Source organism: Poromitra crassiceps (assembly GCF_964638095.1).
Source record: "Poromitra crassiceps genome assembly, chromosome: 5".
Taxonomy (NCBI): Eukaryota; Metazoa; Chordata; class Actinopteri; order Beryciformes; family Melamphaidae; genus Poromitra; species Poromitra crassiceps.
This window is the reverse complement of record NC_139642.1, coordinates 27,973,418-27,994,464: the sequence shown is the minus strand read 5'-3', so window position 1 is coordinate 27,994,464 and position 21,047 is coordinate 27,973,418. Positions and strand designations below refer to the sequence as shown.

At 42.5% G+C, this 21,047-nt stretch overlaps 1 protein-coding gene across 1 annotated transcript in view; it reads left to right on the top strand.

Annotated features, from left to right (window-relative positions):
• Positions 1-21,047, top strand: part of arhgef12a (Rho guanine nucleotide exchange factor (GEF) 12a) — a 66,971-nt gene that overhangs the window by 26,699 nt on the left and 19,225 nt on the right. Inside the window, exons 2-17 of the mRNA XM_083637866.1 lie at positions 1,554-1,574; positions 3,167-3,258; positions 11,138-11,236; positions 12,891-12,940; positions 13,183-13,240; positions 13,386-13,558; positions 13,874-13,951; positions 14,802-14,921; positions 16,174-16,281; positions 16,962-17,099; positions 17,272-17,379; positions 17,557-17,667; positions 17,765-17,863; positions 19,582-19,624; positions 19,993-20,098; positions 20,770-20,907. Coding sequence (XP_083493992.1) covers positions 1,554-1,574; positions 3,167-3,258; positions 11,138-11,236; positions 12,891-12,940; positions 13,183-13,240; positions 13,386-13,558; positions 13,874-13,951; positions 14,802-14,921; positions 16,174-16,281; positions 16,962-17,099; positions 17,272-17,379; positions 17,557-17,667; positions 17,765-17,863; positions 19,582-19,624; positions 19,993-20,098; positions 20,770-20,907 — 1,542 coding nt within the window. The remainder of the gene's footprint in view (positions 1-1,553; positions 1,575-3,166; positions 3,259-11,137; positions 11,237-12,890; positions 12,941-13,182; positions 13,241-13,385; positions 13,559-13,873; positions 13,952-14,801; positions 14,922-16,173; positions 16,282-16,961; positions 17,100-17,271; positions 17,380-17,556; positions 17,668-17,764; positions 17,864-19,581; positions 19,625-19,992; positions 20,099-20,769; positions 20,908-21,047) is intronic.

The following is a 21,047-nucleotide window of genomic DNA, read 5'->3' as shown; positions in this document are numbered from 1 at the left end:
AGGCTCTGGAACTTATTACAGTCGGGGGGGATGTTCATAAACGGGCCATTCAGCTGCCCCTGCATGGCTCTGAATGGGACGCACTGTCGCCAGGAGAAAGAGACTTAATGTGGTCTAGTTACCGTAGTCGTGAGACCTCCCCATTACAGAAGACTGCTCTGCTCTGCTCAACTCAACTCTGCTCATTCTTACTGCTGTTGTGCTGTGTGTGTGTGTGTGTGTGTGTGTGTGTGTGTGTGTGTGTGTGTGTGTGTGTGTGTGTGTGTGTGTGTGTGTGTGTTTAGAATTTATATACTTATACTTATCTTATATTAGAGAATACTGGTGTCGTTTAGAGTAGAGCTGTAGTGGTCGTAGAGTAGAGCCCATTTACTACTGTCTGTCTAGTTTACTTTCCCACAATAATTTTGCAATGGATGTCTTATCTAATTAGATTTTTCCCCTCGTTTTTTTGTAATAAATAAATAATACCAACTTTACTGTGTCAAACCTAGCTTGAAATTCACTGCTGTTCCTAAAATAATAATAATGTTACAAACAAATGTTAACTGTGATTGATTATCTAGCTCAGCCAATTGTGATGTCTGGATTTTATTTTATTTTTTATATTGAATACTGTACAGAGATGAATGGCAGCAAATGGCTACTTCTGAAGGGAGGAAAACAAGCTTGTGTATCTATGCTGTCTGTGTGCAGACACCAACAGGAATGAAGTAGAGAGGCAACCTAGACGACTGACACAAACACCTTACTTAAACCTGTTTTGGGGTACATACAGTACATCCCTTCCCTCTTGGACTGATAGTGAATCTAGACCTTAAGCTAAATCCTTGTGTACAGGCTACAACATCTTATTGATGAGATGGAACACCCATCGCTGACATTTACAACACATATACATTTTAATACATTCTGATGTGTCTACCAAACAGCAAGTCAATACACTAATAATCCATCATTTCTAGATGATTTAATCTCTGCATCACCCTGTAGCACTAATCGGCCTTGGGCTCGTCTGCCTTGAAGGAAACAGGCCACATTGGACGTGATTAGGATATGATTATGACAGTCCAGCCGTGATCTCTGAGGAACTGAAGGGGGGGCGCACACACACACACACATACACACACACACACACACACACACACACACACACACACACACACACTCATTCTCACACACACACACACACACACACACACACACACACACACACACACACACACACACACACACACACACACACACACACACTCACAGCTGAGATCTAAGAGGCTGAGGACATTTGACCTGGAAAAGCCTGTAATCTGCAGCTGAGAAGGAGGCTGATGTTTGATCAGGATTATCATGTTTACTGCTGCGCTCTCAGGAGAGACCGTATAGCCGCCATGCTATAGGAGAGCTTTCAGGAGAAGCTGTAGGCCATCTAGCCATCTTGTTTTTCACCCTCCATATAGACATGGACTGTGTTGTGATTGTTTTGTTTCCGGTATAATATTCTTTGATGTCATTGCTTATCGGATAATGATGGTCTCCCCTGTTTTACCTTGCAGGTTTCCCAAGAAAGCAAACAGGTAAGAATCTTTATTTTCCTCCTTTCTGTGCAGCCACTCCTCCTATATGGACACGCACACACACACGCAGAGCGATGGGTTACATACACAGAGCACTGATGAAGGAAATGAGTCCGTTTTTTAGGAGGGCTGCCTTGCTGTAACACAGTGGTCTTCAGAGTCTGGACCAAACATACTCTCTCTCTCTCTCTCTCACTCATACACACACACACACACACACACACACACACACACACACACACACACACACACACAGCCAGGGACAAAGGGGCCCCTCTTCTGAGAGCGGCCCATCTCTGCCTTCCACTGTGAGCAGAACAGTGGCCTTTCACAGTTGGGTTGGGTCTGGGCAGAGAGGCAGCCATACAGAGGCTGGCTAGGTTCAAGCCGGGGTCCGGCCCTGTGGCACCTCCTCTGAGGAGTGCTCTTTCTCTGGCCCTGCTCTCGGGCCATTCAGCAGTGCAGCTCCACATCCTCTTCATACAGTCCACACACTCAGCCTGATTCATACACTACCAAGCTCCTCTCGTCTCATTATCCTTGATGCCGACGTGAACAATTGGAGGTTCTGTGTCTGTTGGTGTAATCCCTTCAGAACCTCCGGTGGCCTGCGGATTGTGGTGCGCGTACGTACGGCAGTACAGACAGATACTTGCATTGCTGTGACGTCTGCAGAAAAAGCTAGATTCTATACTAGAGACTACAGTACCCTTGTGTGACCAGTAACAAAGCACATCCTGTTCAAATGTGATCAACTCTTGCACTATTCACTAGGGCTGAAAGACTTTGACATGCATTTATTTGACAGAATATTGCAATTGCGGTTGGTTTTTCTTGTCATAATCTGAAAAGTGATTTTATTATATATATATAAGTCAGTGTTTCCCCTACCATTCTACCCCCGCCAGGCCAGATTTTTTTTTTTTTTTGCAAAAAACATTTTTTTCTGCTTCCCCCAAAATTTCGATAAACCTTTATGGCATATTATTACAATACTGTTGTTGACAGTAATAGAAGATGCCAAATCATTCAAAACAATAAGCATTTTGCTTTTAGGAGCATTGTGCCAGCGTGCAGCGCTGTTCCAAAACGTGTCAACGTGTGTCGTTGCCTGGGAAACGCACATCCCATAATACAACTGTTCGCATCGCATCCCATAATAGTATGATGATACTTGGGATGCCATAGCGAAGATAGATGCGAACAGGTTAGCTAAAAGTTTCGCGTCGCCAGTGAGGGCCCCCACCGTTGCGGTCGAGTTACATTTCGAAATCCCTCCAGGCCTGAAAAATGTTCTAGGGGAAACACTGTAAGTTTATTATAAATATAAATTCAATATTGTATCAAATTTAATTTGAGGTTTTTACAACTATTATACTTGATTCATGGACCAAAGATTACCTGGAAGTCTAAACACTTTGTTAGAAATACATTTTTGGATGCCCCTCCCTCTTAATCGACCTGTGATTTGAGAATTGCAGAAGTCAACCCCCCACCACCCGAGCTCTACTGTTCACCAGCTTGTTCGTGGTTAAATGGGAGTGTGGGATTGCTTGTTTTTGACACTGATTTTCTTTCTTTTTTGTCTCTAGAACCAGCAGCATTCTCAGTAAAGACCATCCCCCAGACAGGAAACCCAAAAGTGATAAATCCCCACTTCCTTCAAATGAGTTTGACCCTACAGGTAACCTCTCCCTTTCATTTTCTGTCTTGGACTCTCTTGTTTCTGTTATCTCCTTCAGTCTCTTAGTCATTTTTCTGCCACACACTGTCTTTGTCATCACATTCCTCTTACTGTCTGAGTTCTGTCTCATGCTTTCTCTCTCTCTCTCTCTCTCTCTCTCTCTCTCTCTCTCTCTCTCTCTCTCTCTCTCTCTCTCTCTCTCTCTCTCTCTCTCTCACACACACACACACACACACACCGTCTTATAACATAATTGTGTGGATGACGTTTTGCACAAAGCATGATGGGCTGGTGAAAGGATTGGTGTGTATTATGCTCTATGCTTTGTGCACTCTTTGAAAACCGTGCGCACACACTTTTCACTTGTGCGTTGTGCATCTGGGACCTGTGCTTATCACTGGAGTGTGACGTCTTCTTGACAGGAGTGATCTTTGTGTTTTCCTAATTAAACTAATGGAGAGAAGAAGATGTCTTCATTGTCTCAAACATGTCTGTTTTACACTGGCCTGCAATGAACCCAAGTCACTTTAAATGCTATTACTTCTGAGTTAATCAGCACAGAAAGGTTGACCATAAGATCTGCAGCGCATGGTCCTTCCTTGCCATTTTATATATAGATCAGCGTCTTGTTGGTCGTCCATGATCAAAGTGGTTTATACATACTTCAAGGGCACAAAAAGCCACTACGCCTTTTGGTTTCTGTGGTTTCAACTTGATTGCAGACTAGTTTGATATGGTGACACGGTGGTGGTATTTGTCAGCAGTCAACGCAGTATGATTTGAGTGGAGATATAGGCCTAAAGCTTCTGTATTCAAAACAAAACGCAGTAAATCCTCTTATCTCAATATGATGCAACAAAACGTGGACAAGACGTGTCCTCTGAGAGCGCTTACACAAGACGTGCTGCTTGTCTGTCTTTCTCTAGCGCCTCAGTAAGTTATTATTTTTTCCATGCGTTTTTATGGTGGCTAAGTCCACGTTCATATGCAGTGATTCAGCAGAGTGTGCAGCAGCCACAGAGAGAGAACCTGCAGCGTCTGCTTTGTTTTACTAGATTATTATTTCTAGACTAGATTCATATTCTGTCAATCTCCTCTTTTGCATGCCTGCATTGCATTAGTCTGTCCCCTTTTTGGTTGTCTGCTAGTTGCATGATCTCTTTAACAACTCTTTGCCTGGATGCTCTTCTGGTAGCACCTTTTCTGTCATCATTTCAAAGAGAATAGGGTTTTCATTAGGGATTGGCACGAGGAGTCACATACTCTAGTCTGGACCGGGGCCATATGATTGCCGCAAAACTGTAAAACATGGAATGTTGCAGAATTTTTCCACAATGTGGCTTAAATTGATAAAAGTAGCCCTAATTATATCAAAATCAAAAGTTGTCCTAATTATTGTAGTAACCCAAATTATTTCATAATTGTTAAATAGGACTTTGGTTTCGATTGGGGTGTTTTGAGAGGGGGGTCGGTCTTGCGTGGAACCCTTCTGTCAACTCACAACTTGGTTTTCACTTTGAGAAACATGTCGAAGTGGCCGTCTGAGAGAGCCAAGTCATCAAAAAACAAAAAAATATATCGATCCTAACCCCTAAATTAAAATTAAAATGGAAAAAACAGAATTTGGAAATAAATAAATAAATGGAATTGGGAAGGGAAAAAATTACGGATTTGATATGGCCCTTACACTGGAAATTGATGTTGAAATTGACTTGTGGCTTTCAGATTTTCAAAAGCATGGATAATAGTTATCACAGTTATTTATTAACTTTGGTCAAATGCAAAGCAAAGTCCTGTGTAAAATACACTAGTTATCAATGTGCTTTTAAAACAATTCAGGCTAAGTCAGTTGGGTAGAAACTGATTTGTATGACAGGGTCATTGAACCAGAGTATCTCCCGATGAGACCCTGGAAGGTGATGGAGACCCATAACTCCTATATGTGCCACAGCAGTTTAGTGACACTCTTCCTGGGAAGGTCAACTGCATTATGGCTGCAGATTAAAACAAGACGAGTTGACTTAAAATGACTTCAACGATGATAGAGAAGTGAAAAGCATACCCACACTTTGTGTTCTTGCCAAACAATACCTTATAGGCTTGTACCACGCCCACTGAGTGCTTTCCACTACGGAGTATAGGGCTGGTTACTATCAAGGACCTCACTTATGCAATATGATGCGATTTAATACTTCACACTGTATTGAATATTACTGTACTAAATTGCAGTAAATTTTTTGTATTTGCGTTGCGATTAGATTAGAAATTGAGGCAACATTTCTCATTGCACATTCCTACCTGCTGCAATGTGCGGAAATAGCTTGTGAAAATGCAGTTAATTTTCAGTGGCTACACTCCTGCCTATCCAAACCAGTGCCTGTGCTTACGTTTCATTTAGCCACCTATTTGTTCATTTAATTTTTCTTCTCCCATGATTGTTTCTCCCTCATGATTTTCTCTTTCCTGTTTTGTGTTTCCTTTCCTTTTGTTGGTTCTTGTGTACGACTGTGTGTGTGTCTGTGACTGTGTGTCTGTGACTGTGTGTGTCTGTGACTGTGTGTGTGTGTGACTGTGTGTGTGTCTGTGCTGCTCTGTCTGTGCTGTGCTGTGCGTGGTGGTTGGGGCTGTGTCAGAAGCTCTGGTGGTGCAGAAGAGTGGCAGCAGCAGTGTGCTAGCGGAGGGGAAGCCTGAGTCCTGTGGTAAGAAGCTCCTGCTGGAATGGCTGGTGTGACAGCTGCGTCTAGACTGTAGAGACATGCTGCAGACTCTGGGGTGAAATTGCCACTAGGTGTTTGTTCTAAGCAGAGACGCAGAGACATAACGCTCAAGTCACTTGCATCACGAAGAGTTGTTTTTTAAGCTATTGTTGTCAAGCAACATGCATAAAAGATGCAATAACCAAGATTTTGCATGTAGAAAATGACTATAATATATATGTGGCTTAGATGATCAATACTAATACTATGCCTATTACTTCCAGACTTTCCAATCAAAAGAAAACAAATCTAATGACAAAACAGTATGTTTTTTGCATTGTGATATATATTACTTCTTCACTAGACATTTCTGTTGAGTCTCTGCTCTAATTGCTCTAAACTAGCTTGCTTGTTTCTATTGTGAAATTGTCACTTTATTATTTATGTCTGTTACAGCCCCACCATAAGCTGCTCTGCCAGAGACTTGTCCATATTGTTGTTGTAAATTCTTGGTTGCTGAGGTTGAAAAAAGTGACAGATGAGGAAAACTAATGTCCCTTTTTAAATGTGTGTTAGAAGGCCAGTCACACTAGACAGTTTATTACAGTAGAAATAATGCCCAAATTGTACTGGATCAAAACATAATGCATTTGATAGTGAAGGATAATATTGACTCTCAGGCACTTTTTAAAAACGCGATTCTCAATGGAAACTTTTGGTGGTAGCACTTGCAAGCTAACTGTCTTTTATGTTTGCAGCCATCAAAATGTTCTTGTGCAGTTGTAGCGTTAAGCTGTAGCAATAGAAAAACCCATTCAAGTGTGTTAAGCCAAAAATATCTTGGCAATGTATACTCAGTTGGGGCAGGTCTCATAGCCCAGTCGTAAAATGTGGAAACTGGCTCAACAGCTTTTCTTGCTAAACTGATACATATTTGACAACATGTAGCACAGGCAGATTAATTATTTATAGTTTAGGTCAATATCCCAATCTGTCTGTTGCTTACATCAATGTATAGTGCATTGACAAGCCACTGTTAGTCTAAGTTAGAAAGCCATAAAAACTGCCAGTTTCTGCTAATGACAGTCTAGAGACACTAGAGATTTTATACAATTTATCAAGAATATTGTTCATTATTGGATTTTTAAAAACATTGGTATATTTTTCTGTTACCAATTGTCTCCATTGTGCCTGGTCTTCCAGCAACTACTGGAATAATGTCGTAAAATCAGATAAAGGCCTGGGGGAACAATATGTGATGCTGTTATTTTATGGGACATTCTATTATTCAGAGAATACTCACCTCTGCATGCTGTAATCTAATGGCTTTGGGTGTAATTCTTTCACGGTGTGACTGCGGGTGTAAGAGTACACTGTAGATCGATACTAAAGGTCAGCTTATTCTCCAGGGTACATTTCCTTGTAGTTGTATTCCAGCACGTGGGTGCTGATCACAGATCAGTGAAACCTGAATAATGCATTAGCCGAGATGGACGGGCCCCATCACTGATCATGTCAGCAGCAGCACTCATGTCAGCTACGCTTTATGGTTGATAAATACCAACCCAGATCTCTAACGTGCTGTTCTTCAGCATAAGAAAACAGACAAAAGATCGGCATCTAGAGGCAACTTCACGCTAGCTTCTTCACCCATGTTGCTTCATCTGTTTCCCTGGCCCCCTCTCTCTCCCCCCCGCGCCCTCTCTCCTTCCACCGTCCCCCTCTCCCATCCCCCTGCTCCCACACCAAACCCTCTCTCCGCTCCCCTCCCCCCAGCCCGGGGCTTCTGCCTCTCCTCCTCCTAACCCCTCTCCCTGTATGCTGCTCTCCTGCTCCTTCCACTCTCCAACCCCCCCTTCCAGCCCAACACTGCCCTCATCCTTACACCTCTGCGTTGGTTCACGCTGCTCTGCCTGGGAAATCTTGGACACTGCAAGAAAACAATTCAGTTCAAGGGTCATCTCACTCAGTTTGGGTCAATGGATACAAAAAAAAAAAAAAAGTCTGCCGAAGAGATGGTTTCGAGATGGAGTTGATTTATGTAGGGCAATTACATTTTAATCGGGCTAACATGATGACATGATAGGACATTTATTCTATTTGAGCCTTTTTACAGTCTTTGTTGTATTTCTCTGTTGTGTTGTGTCGTGTCGTGTTGTGTTGTCGTGTTCTATTCTGTCAGTCTAGTCATAACATTGGCTAGAGATGAGATAAACCCTAATCTCACACAGTCCATCTCTCCTTTGCATTGTTAATGCATTAACACCATACGAAGAACCTGAAAAGTCACGTTCCTCATTCTGCTCTGTGCCCTATGGAACCAACAACCAAAAGTGTCAGCTGTGTTAGTTGTATGACAAAAGCCAATCACCTCACATGACGTAGGGATACAAACAAATTATCTACATTTTAGAGAGGAGGAGAAATCCACTTTAGACGTTACAAATAGATTTTACCCAGGCGGATGATTCTTATTTGTTCTTTAGCAAGTACATTTGTTAGAAGTTAAATGGAACATTGTTAAAATATTTCTGAACAAATCATATATAAAGTCTCCCTCAAATGATAGCTTTTGAAATTAATTATTTTCTGGGCCGACCTGAGAAGAAGCTTTCTCTGCGGGACAAGCTCACTCACAGTGTGTGAGCCTGTTGATGGGAGACATTACAGTGACAACAGACTACCAGGTGTCTAGAGACTGCTTATGACAACAGACTACCATGCGTGTAGAGACTGGTTATGACCGCAGATATGTCAAATCCAGGGTCTACTCCCATCCCCCCCTGTGAAACCCAGTCTTCACGCAGCATTTATCTGGACTATCGCATAAAAGCAAGAGTAAAAGCTTATGTATACTCTTAGCTTAGACTATATAGCACAATGTGAATCGGTTAAATCCCCTCCACCATACAAGTCCCCCCCTCCCCCCTTCCCTGGGAGGTAGACACACCCAGTCTGCTCAGCCAGGAAGGAAGGATGTCATGACTGATGACATCATCACTGATGACATCATTGCTCAGGTGACATCACATGATTAGGTCATTAAATACATGTCAACAGTTCTTACAGTAACATCTATTTTTGTGGAAATGTCAAATGTGGCTGTTTCACACACCTTCAATATTCAGTTATCACTCAATGACCAATGACGACTCAAACTGTTGCTGCATATTTGTTTTTTATTGTTCTTTTTACTGCTCAAGAAGTTCTCAGTTAATGAATGAGCTTCAGTGAGTCTAGTCGGTTTTGCACCAGTGATTTCCTGCTCCTATTAAAGACAGTGTTAATGTATGTGTCTCTGCCTCACTTGCAGGTCTGGTCCTATTAAAGACAGTGTTAATGTATGTGTCTCTGCCTCACTTGCAGGTCTGGTCCTATTAAAGACAGTGTTAATGTATGTGTCTCTGCCTCACTTGCAGGTCTGCTCCTATTAAAGACAGTGTTAATGTATGTGTCTCTGCCTCACTTGCAGGTCTGGTCCTATTAAAGACAGTGTTAATGTATGTGTCTCTGCCTCACTTGCAGGTCTGGTCCTATTAAAGACAGTGTTAATGTATGTGTCTCTGCCTCACTTGCAGGTCTGGTCCTATTAAAGACAGTGTTAATGTGTGTGTCTCTGCCTCACTTGCAGGTCTGGTCCTATTAAAGACAGTGTTAATGTATGTGTCTCTGCCTCACTTGCAGGTCTGCTCCTATTAAAGACAGTGTTAATGTATGTGTCTCTGCCTCACTTGCAGGTCTGGTCCTATTAAAGACAGTGTTAATGTATGTGTCTCTGCCTCACTTGCAGGTCTGGTCCTATTAAAGACAGTGTTAATGTATGTGTCTCTGCCTCACTTGCAGGTCTGGTCCTATTAAAGACAGTGTTAATGTATGTGTCTCTGCCTCACTTGCAGGTCTGGTCCTATTAAAGACAGTGTTAATGTATGTGTCTCTGCCTCACTTGCAGGTCTGGTCCTATTAAAGACAGTGTTAATGTATGTGTCTCTGCCTCACTTGCAGGTCTGGTCCTATTAAAGACAGTGTTAATGTATGTGTCTCTGCCTCACTTGCAGGTCTGGTCCTATTAAAGACAGTGTTAATGTATGTGTCTCTGCCTCACTTGCAGGTCTGGTCCTATTAAAGACAGTGTTAATGTATGTGTCTCTGCCTCACTTGCAGGTCTGGTCCTATTAAAGACAGTGTTAATGTATGTGTCTCTGCCTCACTTGCAGGTCTGGTCCTATTAAAGACAGTGTTAATGTATGTGTCTCTGCCTCACTTGCAGGTCTGCTCCTATTAAAGACAGTGTTAATGTATGTGTCTCTGCCTCACTTGCAGGTCTGGTCCTATTAAAGACAGTGTTAATGTATGTGTCTCTGCCTCACTTGCAGGTCTGGTCCTATTAAAGACAGTGTTAATGTATGTGTCTCTGCCTCACTTGCAGGTCTGGTCCTATTAAAGACAGTGTTAATGTATGTGTCTCTGCCTCACTTGCAGGTCTGGTCCTATTAAAGACAGTGTTAATGTATGTGTCTCTGCCTCACTTGCAGGTCTGGTCCTATTAAAGACAGTGTTAATGTATGTGTCTCTGCCTCACTTGCAGGTCTGCTCCTATTAAAGACAGTGTTAATGTATGTGTCTCTGCCTCACTTGCAGGTCTGGTCCTATTAAAGACAGTGTTAATGTATGTGTCTCTGCCTCACTTGCAGGTCTGGTCCTATTAAAGACAGTGTTAATGTATGTGTCTCTGCCTCACTTTGCAGGTCTGCTCCTATTAAAGACAGTGTTAATGTATGTGTCTCTGCCTCACTTGCAGGTCTGGTCCTATTAAAGACAGTGTTAATGTATGTGTCTCTGCCTCACTTGCAGGTCTGGTCCTATTAAAGACAGTGTTAATGTATGTGTCTCTGCCTCACTTTGCAGGTCTGCTCCTATTAAAGACAGTGTTAATGTATGTGTCTCTGCCTCACTTGCAGGTCTGGTCCTATTAAAGACAGTGTTAATGTATGTGTCTCTGCCTCACTTGCAGGTCTGGTCCTATTAAAGACAGTGTTAATGTATGTGTCTCTGCCTCACTTTGCAGGTCTGCTCCTATTAAAGACAGTGTTAATGTGTCTCTGCCTCACTTGCAGGTCTGGTCCTATTAAAGACAGTGTTAATGTATGTGTCTCTGCCTCACTGTGTCTCTGCCTCACTTGCAGGTCTGGTCCAGCGATGTGTCATCATCCAGAAAGATGAAAATGGCTTTGGGCTCACTGTCAGCGGTGACAACCCAGTGTTTGTGCAGCTCGTCAAAGAAGGTAAGGTTAGAAAAGAGAGGAGAACAAGATGGTGAGATACCACCGTCGCTATTGTTGGCCTTAGCTGTCAACAGAGAGATGTGGGCTCCTTCTTCATGCACTGACATCAAACTGTCATGGCAGTGCGCTCTGATCTCGCAGATATGAGGGGTAATTGGGATGCGGCAACCAGCGCCATCCTGAAAAGCTGTCTTTGTTTCATGTCTCTGTTGTGTCCTGTAGAGCACTGGCTAGACATTCAAGAAACCCTAATCTCACATAGTCCATCTCTTCCTTGCATTGCTAATGCAATATCACACAAACAACCTGAAATGACAGATTTTTCAAGTCAACCGTCGTTGGTAGTTTCCCAGTAGCCTGGGTAAACCCATCCCCCACGTGACCTGCTCTCAGACCTGTTCTCAGTCACTATGGTCTGGATAGTGACTGGGAACTGAGAGAGCAGGTCACGTGGTGGCTGGGTTTACCTAGGCTAGTTTCCCAGTGGCTCTGGCCTCTGCTTTGTCTATGGCAGGATACTCCTGCAGTCCCCAGGCGCTCCCTGCACGTAGAGGCTGATGTGGGTTGTCATCAGGTCACAGAAAACATGAAGAGCGTCTGAATAGCAGTTGACAGAGGCAGGGGAGGAAGGAACTGGTTGAGGAGTTTTGTTGCACTCTCATCAAAGTTTGGCACTGGTTTATCCCCCTATATACTGTAGCTCCCTATTTGCTTTCTTAATGGAACAACACAAAGGGAAGTCTACTGAGTGTCATCTGAATTATTAATAGGTTTTCCTTTTTCATTGTGATAGCCTGCATAGTGATAAGCCAACAGAGTGTATCTTTTGACTCTTCCATTTCAAAACTAGTTTACTGCTTTAAGTTTGTGAAGGAGCAAGAATCTAAGCTCTAAGCTCTAAGATAGATTTGGAAATAAAAGGGTTTCTCTGTGAACTAAATATATGTTCTTTGCCCTTGATTTTGGTCTGAAGTTTGGTAGATGAAGTGTAGGCTACTGCTGGCGTTTGCATGTAATTGTGTTGCCATTTCCCATTTCATTTCATTTCCCTTGACATATTGGTGGTATATATGTAATACTGGAAAATATTTTCTTTATTGCATCTTTTCTGAGTATAGCCACAATAAGTTACTAATCAAATCACATCACATCTGTCTTTTGCACATTTAGATGAAGCGATCATCAGGCAGGATCTAGTCTTCTTAATATGAAACTGGAGGCCCAAACACCAATGTGTTTGATGACACGTTGTAGTGCTGCTAGTACATTAGTACTGATCACACTGTCAGACTGGCCCAGTACTCCAGCTGTATTCTGCTGCTGACTGCACACTTCCTCCACAGACCTGGAGCTCATAATAACCAGTCTCACTCCTAAATCCCTTTGTTTGGGGTGGAGCTGTGAAGCAGGTCCTGCTCATCACATAACCACTGTTATGGTCTTTCCAAAATAGCACTCAAATAGTCACTTTGCACCATCTCCACTGTCAAGGCTATATGGTGTGTATGCATTGTGTAGCTATATCCACCATTGCACCATGACGCCTTATCGTTTCCCTCCCCCTTTGCCCACATTGATCTTATTCTTCCACTTGTTCCATCTCTTTCACCGGCTCTATTGTGTCTTGAACTCTCTTTCTCCATGTGTTTGCCAGATGGGGCTGCTATGCGGGCAGGTGTTCAGACAGGAGACAGGATCATCAAGGTATTGTGTTCATCTGCCTCCATGTATCCTAAAACTGCTAACGTCACTGTTTTGTAGTCCGAGGCTAATACACAAGCTCTACACTGCCACCTTGTGGTTGGCCAATATGACCAGATACAAAGCAAACCTTATGTGTGAATGCCTGAGACGTCTCATTGTACATGTAGCGGGGCTTGGCATGAGAAGGTTAGACTTTGCATCTAGTTTTTAATTCTCATAATTGTACCGTTACCTTCTTTCAGGTTAATGGGACCCTAGTTACACATTCTAACCACGTTGAAGTGGTGAAGCTCATCAAATGTAAGTTCTACTGGTCTCCATGTATTGCAGTATGCTGCTGTTTTGAAAAGATTTGAGTAAAAAACACTTTTATAAAATAATTTGTGTTTACAGTAAAACATACTTAGCCTCTTTGATTGTGTTTCCCTCCCCCCTTCCCCCCCAGCTGGCTCCTATGTGGCCCTCACAGTGTTGGGGCGCCCTCCTGGGCTTGCCCAAATCCCCCTGTCTGAAGCAGAGTCTGAAATGTTGGGGGTCAGTATTTCCTCTCCAAACTCCCCAGCAGCAGAGCGGCCCTACAGTCCAGCCCTGGACCATATCTCCACGTTACCACCATGGGTACTGAGGACTTCACTTACTTCTATCGCCCTTTAATTTTGATACACCCAAGCCTTTGTCTTCCTCTTTCTCCTCCTCATTTACTTTTTCTCTCCATTCATCATGAGTTATCTACTTCTTCTCTTTATTCATTCTAAATGGACACTTCTTTTTTTCATGGCTACTCCTTTTATCAGCATTTCTTTCTGCCTCAATGCCTAAGTATTTACTTCCTGCATCTGGTCTGTATATAATACTATACTATATATATATATATTTAATGTATATAATACTTCTTCCATATCCTGTTGAAACTTTGTTTTCATTTGCCCACAGGAGGAGAATAGCAGTGTCTTCAACCAGAAAGTTGACATGTTGCAAAAAAGGCTCTTAAAAGAGCAACAGGACTTACAGGTTAGCATGGCCATCACTGTATAAGTATTTCTTAGGTTGATGTTTGCAATAGTGAGCTTATTCATAATCATCATTGCAGTGGATTAAGACGCTACTCTCATCTATCTTTAAATAGAACATTGCTTGAATTAGGGACAGGGAGTATAGTATACACTAGATACAACTGCTGTTTTTAGAGACAGTATTTTCTTAAACATCCCCACTCTTCATATGATAGTCTGCATATGACAGTGTTTCCCAACCAGGGGTACGTGTGCCCCTAGGGGTACTTTAGGAGCTTGCTAGTACGTGGAAAGATTGGGGATTACAATTTATTTCCAAAATGATAAAAAAAAAAAATCTAAGTAAATTCATAAGCCCATTGCTAGAATAGTATGTGCAACTAGTTCCCCCCTGGTGTACAGTTACACTACTCTGTGAAGAGGTCACCGTTAACACATGTCAAAACCGCGTGCAAACCAACTATCTTAGCGAACTTGGATAAATGGCTTAAATCGTAAATAATTGTTAATTAATTTAATGATCAGTTGTGTTAGATACTAACAGTTTAATAGTTTAATAGTAGTAATAGTTTAATAACACATTTAGGAGAATCATCAACACACATGAGTGTGGGGGTACTATTGGCATGGCGATACTGCTCAAGGGGTACATAAGACAAAAATGGTTGGGAATCACTGGTCTGAAATTCTTTGCTTGCTTCATTACATATATATAAATGGAATATTAAGTGAAAAGTAACATGCTACTGCTACCAGTGTTTGCTTGCTTTGTTTGTGTTGATAATGTTAATTGATGACTTATTCTTATTGATCTTTAATGCTCCCTGCCCCTCCTCTTGCCATAATAGGCCATGAAGGAGGAGTACAGCAGGAACCCCTCCCCCAAACTACTGAAAGACATCCAGGAAGCTAAGAAACACATTCCTCAGCTACAGGGTCAGCTCTTGAAGGCCACTGGGGCAATACAGGTAAATGACATAGGCAGATACATTTTCTAGACCGGCTCAGTGTGAATATCACAAGTCCAATCAGCCACAGTGTCAAGTCGTGTTCCGTGCTGTACTGGGTCTGTACAGTCCCTTTAGTGCCAACTCAGTCTAGTTGAATATCGCCGCAGACCGCTCTCATTAACTTTCATTACTGGTAGTTTTCTTCGAGCTGCAGGCACGGCAATGCATTCTCCATAGCCTCTCCATATGCACATTAGTGCTTTCATCATAAGTGCTAGCCTGGGTAAAACCATCCGGATCCATCAACTCACATTCTGTTTGCTTCTGTGGATCCGTCTGGACTCCGAGCTGTGCACAGTCATTTCAGTGGGTGGAAGTAGCCAGTCCTTCAGCCAAAGTAAATGCACAAGAGATACAAGATACAAGATGTTTATTGTCTCTCGATGTGCAGTACGTACACACGTGTGAAATTCTTGAGCTGTGTTGTGTTCCGTTACATATATTTATCATCATCGTCATCATCATCATTATCATTATTGCCTCATCATCCATCCATTACTACCACTATCATTGTCACCATCAGTCATCATCAGTCATCATTGTTATGCATCTCGTCAGTACATCAATCCACAACGCATCAGACACTAATGTGGCACAAGGTCCGGTCCGGATTGATTTGTAGTTCGGTCCGGATCCGGACCATGGTCCAGAGTTTGATAAGCACTGCATTAGTGCATTGGTCTCAGGATAGTGTCTTTGTATTATTTGTTACAGTGTTTAGGGATCGTTCCAGACAAACATTAATCGTAATTTGATCACACTGCCAAAAATGAGAATAAATGCTGGAGAAAAGGCCCTCTCATACCGACTGATGAGACCATGCGCATGGGAACACCCACAAGCCGGATTCAAACCAGCGACCTAACAATGATGTCACTGCAGCATGACATGACAGCAGGTGCACCTGTGATGTCATCGGTGATGTCATAGTTGTTGCTGTGATGTCATCGGTGATGTCATACATGCCAATATCACTCTCTCTCTCCTTTGTTCAACTGCCACATACTCTATCTGCTTGCCTTCTGCCTGTGACACTCCAAAGCTTGAAAGACATCTCCGTGGTTCTTATCGGTCGTCTGTGGCGAGTTCCGATCTAAATAATCCAGCACAAAATAAGCTACAACCTCCCTACAAATGCTACAATCTATTTGTTAATGATTACCAGTTGTTCACAATTGCTGACAAATATTGTGTTGATATGAATCCCAAGGAGGCTGTTCCAGTGGGAGATGCAGATGATGGTAGCATGTTTGAGACAGAGCACACTCCCTCCTCGAAGGGAGACAACAGCACAGACTTGTCCTGGAGTAATTCCCCAGTAAGTTTTCACCTATCAACACTACTAACCAGCAGAACTTAAATTTCCCACATTTCCAAACGTTTAAATAGCTATTCCAAGGCTATGCATGGAGGCTGTAGTAAAGCAACCCGGAAGTTAGCATCGCCTTGTTCCCTTGTCTCAAAGTCAATGGGATTTTTGTATGGGGATTTTGGTTAGATGCCAGAAATAAGGTCTGTGATTAACAAAAGTTTATGAAACTGCAACCTTCAGCAAGATAATCTTCACAAATGAACACCATTTTATGATTTTTTTTTAACGTTTTTGGAAATTGCAATCTTGCTGAACACAAAAGTCGAAGTTTCATAAACTTTTGTTTATGAAACTGAAACTTACTTCAGGCATCTAACCAACATCCCCATATGAAAATCCAATTGATTTCCACACGAGGGAACCCAGCGCCATGCTAAATTCTGGATTGACCTACAAAAATATGTCATCCCTGCGCTACTCTATTCACTCAGCCCTATTCGGCTCTAGCTACTGAAGGAGATCAAGGCAACACCACTGCTACAATGACACATACCATCAGTCTTTTCTAAGTATACAAATCTCTATTGGTCATATTTATTGGCTAATGAAATCTGCTGCTCCTTTTCTTTGGGGATCTCTTGTGTTGGTGACTGAAAACATAACGTCCGCTTCCTTTCCACCTCCAGCTTTCTCATGGTTTCGGCCTCGGATCTCCAGAGAGCTTGTTGTACGCAAGAGAGTCTTCTTGCCCCAGCCCAAAGAGCACTCCCAGAGACAGCTTCAACTCCTGCCACTCCCCCGAGGCAGAGGACACTACTGACCTGGTAGCTATGACTGAGCTGGTAGCCCTGTGCAAATTTTCTCCTCAAGAAATTTAGATGACAGTCAGTGTGACCATGTATGTGTCAGGTTGCAGAGTTATAAAAGTCAAAATTCTGCATTTCTTTATGATGAAACATTGACTTCACAGTATGCACCTGTGTTGTTGTCCCCCAGGACTCTCTGTCCCCCACCACAGTCAGCAGTCCCTCGTCCTCTCGCCTCGTCTCACAGCAGATCATTATTGGTGCAGAGGACGACTATTTTGATTCAGACCAGGAGCAGGTATTTTACAGCTGAATTCATAATATCACTCAATGCAGCTGTCAAATACAAAATAATGAAGGCTTTTTTATCAATCCAATTCTTCACTTTGTAAACAAGATCATGCAAAGTACCTTGAGCTTGTGTGAGGTTAGCAACAATGATCGAATGTAAACTGTTGCACTGAATGTGTTTCAGACAAATGGCCAGTGCAACAGCTTCCAAAGCATTGAGCTACTCAAGTCTCGCCCTGCCCACCTTGCAGCCTTCCTGCACCATGTCATGTCTCAGTTCGACCCTGCGCCACTGGTAAGATACATTTTCCTCAAAGTTTAGTTTAGACGTCGTTATGTTTATGAAATGTATATGTTTCTATACTTGATTACTCCTAATATTTTGCCCACAGCTGTGCTACCTCTACGCTGACTTGTACAAGCAGACCAACTCCAAAGAGACCAGACGGGTGTTCATGTACCTCCACAACTTCTTTATTGACCGGGGAGCAGTAAGTTCATTTTTTGTCCCTTAACAGTCAACATCTGTCTGTCACACTGTGTCTGTGTCAGACTCCACTGATTGGATTTCACACCTGAGGCAATGATGCATCCCACCACTTTGCTGTCAAATCATATTGATATTGATGAGCCTAAGAAACGTAACTACATCAGTCATTTGTCCACCTGTCACGCGTGATATCTGAAACACCACCAATGTTGACAAAATGTATTTGGGCAAAATGCTGCACTCCAGCTTTTTCAAAATTTTAAGTTTGGATTGGCCCGAATATAAGACCTATAGTATAGGTAGCCCCACCCCCCCGGAAATACATCTGAAAAATGAGCATCGTTTCATTTCGGGGTCTAGACTTTCAAATGTCATTATATTAACAACAGATGCCAAACGAGTGTTCCCCTCAAGCGAGCCACCATCTCTGTCTCTCTCTCTCCCTCCCCCCGTAACACGCCAGTTGCGACACTGACACGTGCACGTAGGCACGCACGCACACACACAGACACTCAAGCCACACACGCATTCTGCCCGCATACCTGCTTGGATCCACGGGGTCGCTCCTCATGTGAACAGACAGGCAGACAAGGGCTGAGTTCAGCCCCAACAACTCAAAACGTTTATTCAAACGGAAACGGTGGTGCGTTGAACACCTGGTTGTGTTATGCAAGCTTTGCAGCTATCTGTTGGAACCACTGAAGCACTCCGCAAGTAAACGGCAGGTGCTCTATGCGTGCTAACCTTGGAAACATTAGCATAATCCTAACGTTAAATTGTGTTCTTTTTTTTTTTACAATGTGTTCTATTATCACCCCAAAAAAATAGGCAGGGAGGGGGCGGAGGGGGGATGGGGGGGTTATAGTCAGGGACTCAGGGTCATGTTATGTTCGGACCAATACTGTAATTCAGGGGTTCCCAAACTTTTCAGACCAAGTACCACTATGTACCAAACCAAATTTCTAGTTCAAACGGACACACATTTAAATGGTTTATTTATGTCCACGTGGATACAAAGTACAAAGGACATAAACACTAATAATGCAATCAAATGTTGGGAGTCACTCATTTACATGTGTGCCTAAGGACCCCTTTTGAAAATGGTTTTTCCTTCGCCTAAATTTGGAGCATTATTTAGCCACATTCCTGACAAGCTAGCATGACATGGTTGGTACCAATCGATGCCTTAGGTCTTCTAGTTTCATAAGATACCTTCACTCTGGCTTCAAAACTGAGCCTGCTACAGCCTCTGAAACTAAATTTTCAAAATCATATTTCCTGAATATTGCGATATTTCCGGAAATCGTCCCATGCCTACTGCTCAGGGTTCATGCGTATATGTAAGAACTGTTTGTTTATTATTAATAATAATAATAATAACAATAATAATAATAATAAAAATGTAATGCAATGCTCTGGCGGACCACCAGGCGGCACCCCGCGGACAGTTTGGGAATCACTGCTCTAATTGGTCCAAGGGGACTTAGAAAACAGTGTGATAGATAGCTTTACTGATTGGCCATGAGAGAAACTGCATAATTTACAGGGGTTTACCAGTGCCTAGTTTTGCGATTTGCCTTCATTAGTATTCCATATAATTTAAAACATGTTCCTCCTGGACCTGTTTCATGTTGCTTTGCTGCATTTCAATATGTTCACTCATTTTTCTTTGTCCCTATTTGTTATCAGTATGAAACAATCTTTTTTCTTGTCACACAGAATTTAAAAGTTGCTGTACCTGAGTCCGTCTCTGCTGATCTCGGTGAGTATGTGTGACTTTGTTGGTTGTCTGCCCGGTGTCATTTTGAGTTAGCTGTGACTTTTTTTTTTATGGTCACTGCTGTTAGCTCACTTCAACCATGTGGCATCCCTATTATACAGTCCCTGTAAGTTTGTCTTTTACTCAACCATGCAGACTCTCAATTGAGGTGTTAAGAAATCAAATGCTCTGATGGTTTGGAAAGTTTTCCTTCACCTTAATAGGATGTACTTGGTGTGGACATGCAACAATGCCCTCATACTGTGTGTGTGTGTGTCTGTGTGTGTCTGTGTGTGTGTGTGTGTCTGTGTGTGTCTGTGTGTGTCTCTGTGTGTGTGTGTGCGCGTGCGCGCAAATGTACATGTTTGCAGACCGGCGGCGGACTGAGCTGATCCCAGAAGAAATAATCAGGCAACACGTTCAGACACTGCAGGACTCTTTACTCTCTGACATCCAGAGGAACCTTGAGGATTTCAGGTAAACTTCTCAACCCTGACTTTTTCTATTCATGCTAATGAATTAGGTTTACATTATTTGCACAAACAACTGATAAAAACGGAAAAGACTCCAATACAGTAAGTACAAACCATGCAGGTGTAAACAAGAAACTCCAAGGGACTTGTAAGAATTCCATCTCACACTAAAAACACTCCAAATGATCAAGTGAATTGGCCAACAGAAACCAAATAAGATCAAAACTCAACAGGGAGGAATATTCTTTGTTACTAGTTTTAATGATCTTTGGTCCCACCGAGGCTCACACATGCACTTATTCCTGAAAACAACAAGTTTAATTAAATATTAGTGCACAGACTTCAACAAGTTTAATTAGCTCTGCGCACAGACTTCAACAAGTTTAATTAGCTTTGCGCACAGACTTCAACAAGTTTAATTAGCTTTGCGCACAGACTTCAACAAGTTTAATTAGCTTTGCGCACAGACTTCAACAAGTTTAATTAGCTTTGCGCACAGACTTCAACAAGTTTAATTAGCTTTGCGCACAGACTTCAACAAGTTTAATTAGCTTTGTGCACAGACTTCAACAAGTTTAATTAGCTTCTTGCGCTGACTTCTTGTAAGCTGTTTTCGTTCTGAGCGGTGGTATCATAAACCTGATCAGTATTATGACCCTGACATGGTGTGTGCAGGCAGAAACGCAGTATGGGCCTAACGCTGGCTGAAGTGGAGTTGGCCAGGCTGGACCAAGAGGGAGTCCGAGACCGCGTCACTCTGGAGCGAGAGCGCTCCTATGCTGAGAACATCATCACCAAGATAGACGATGTCCTGTGAGTAATGCATATACTGACTACATATACACATACATATGCCGCTCAAACACACAAAACACTCACAATCCCAGGCTTCTGATCAGTAAAGTGGCCAAATATATCCCAACCAATAAGATTGTTTTATTCTTTGGATTGTT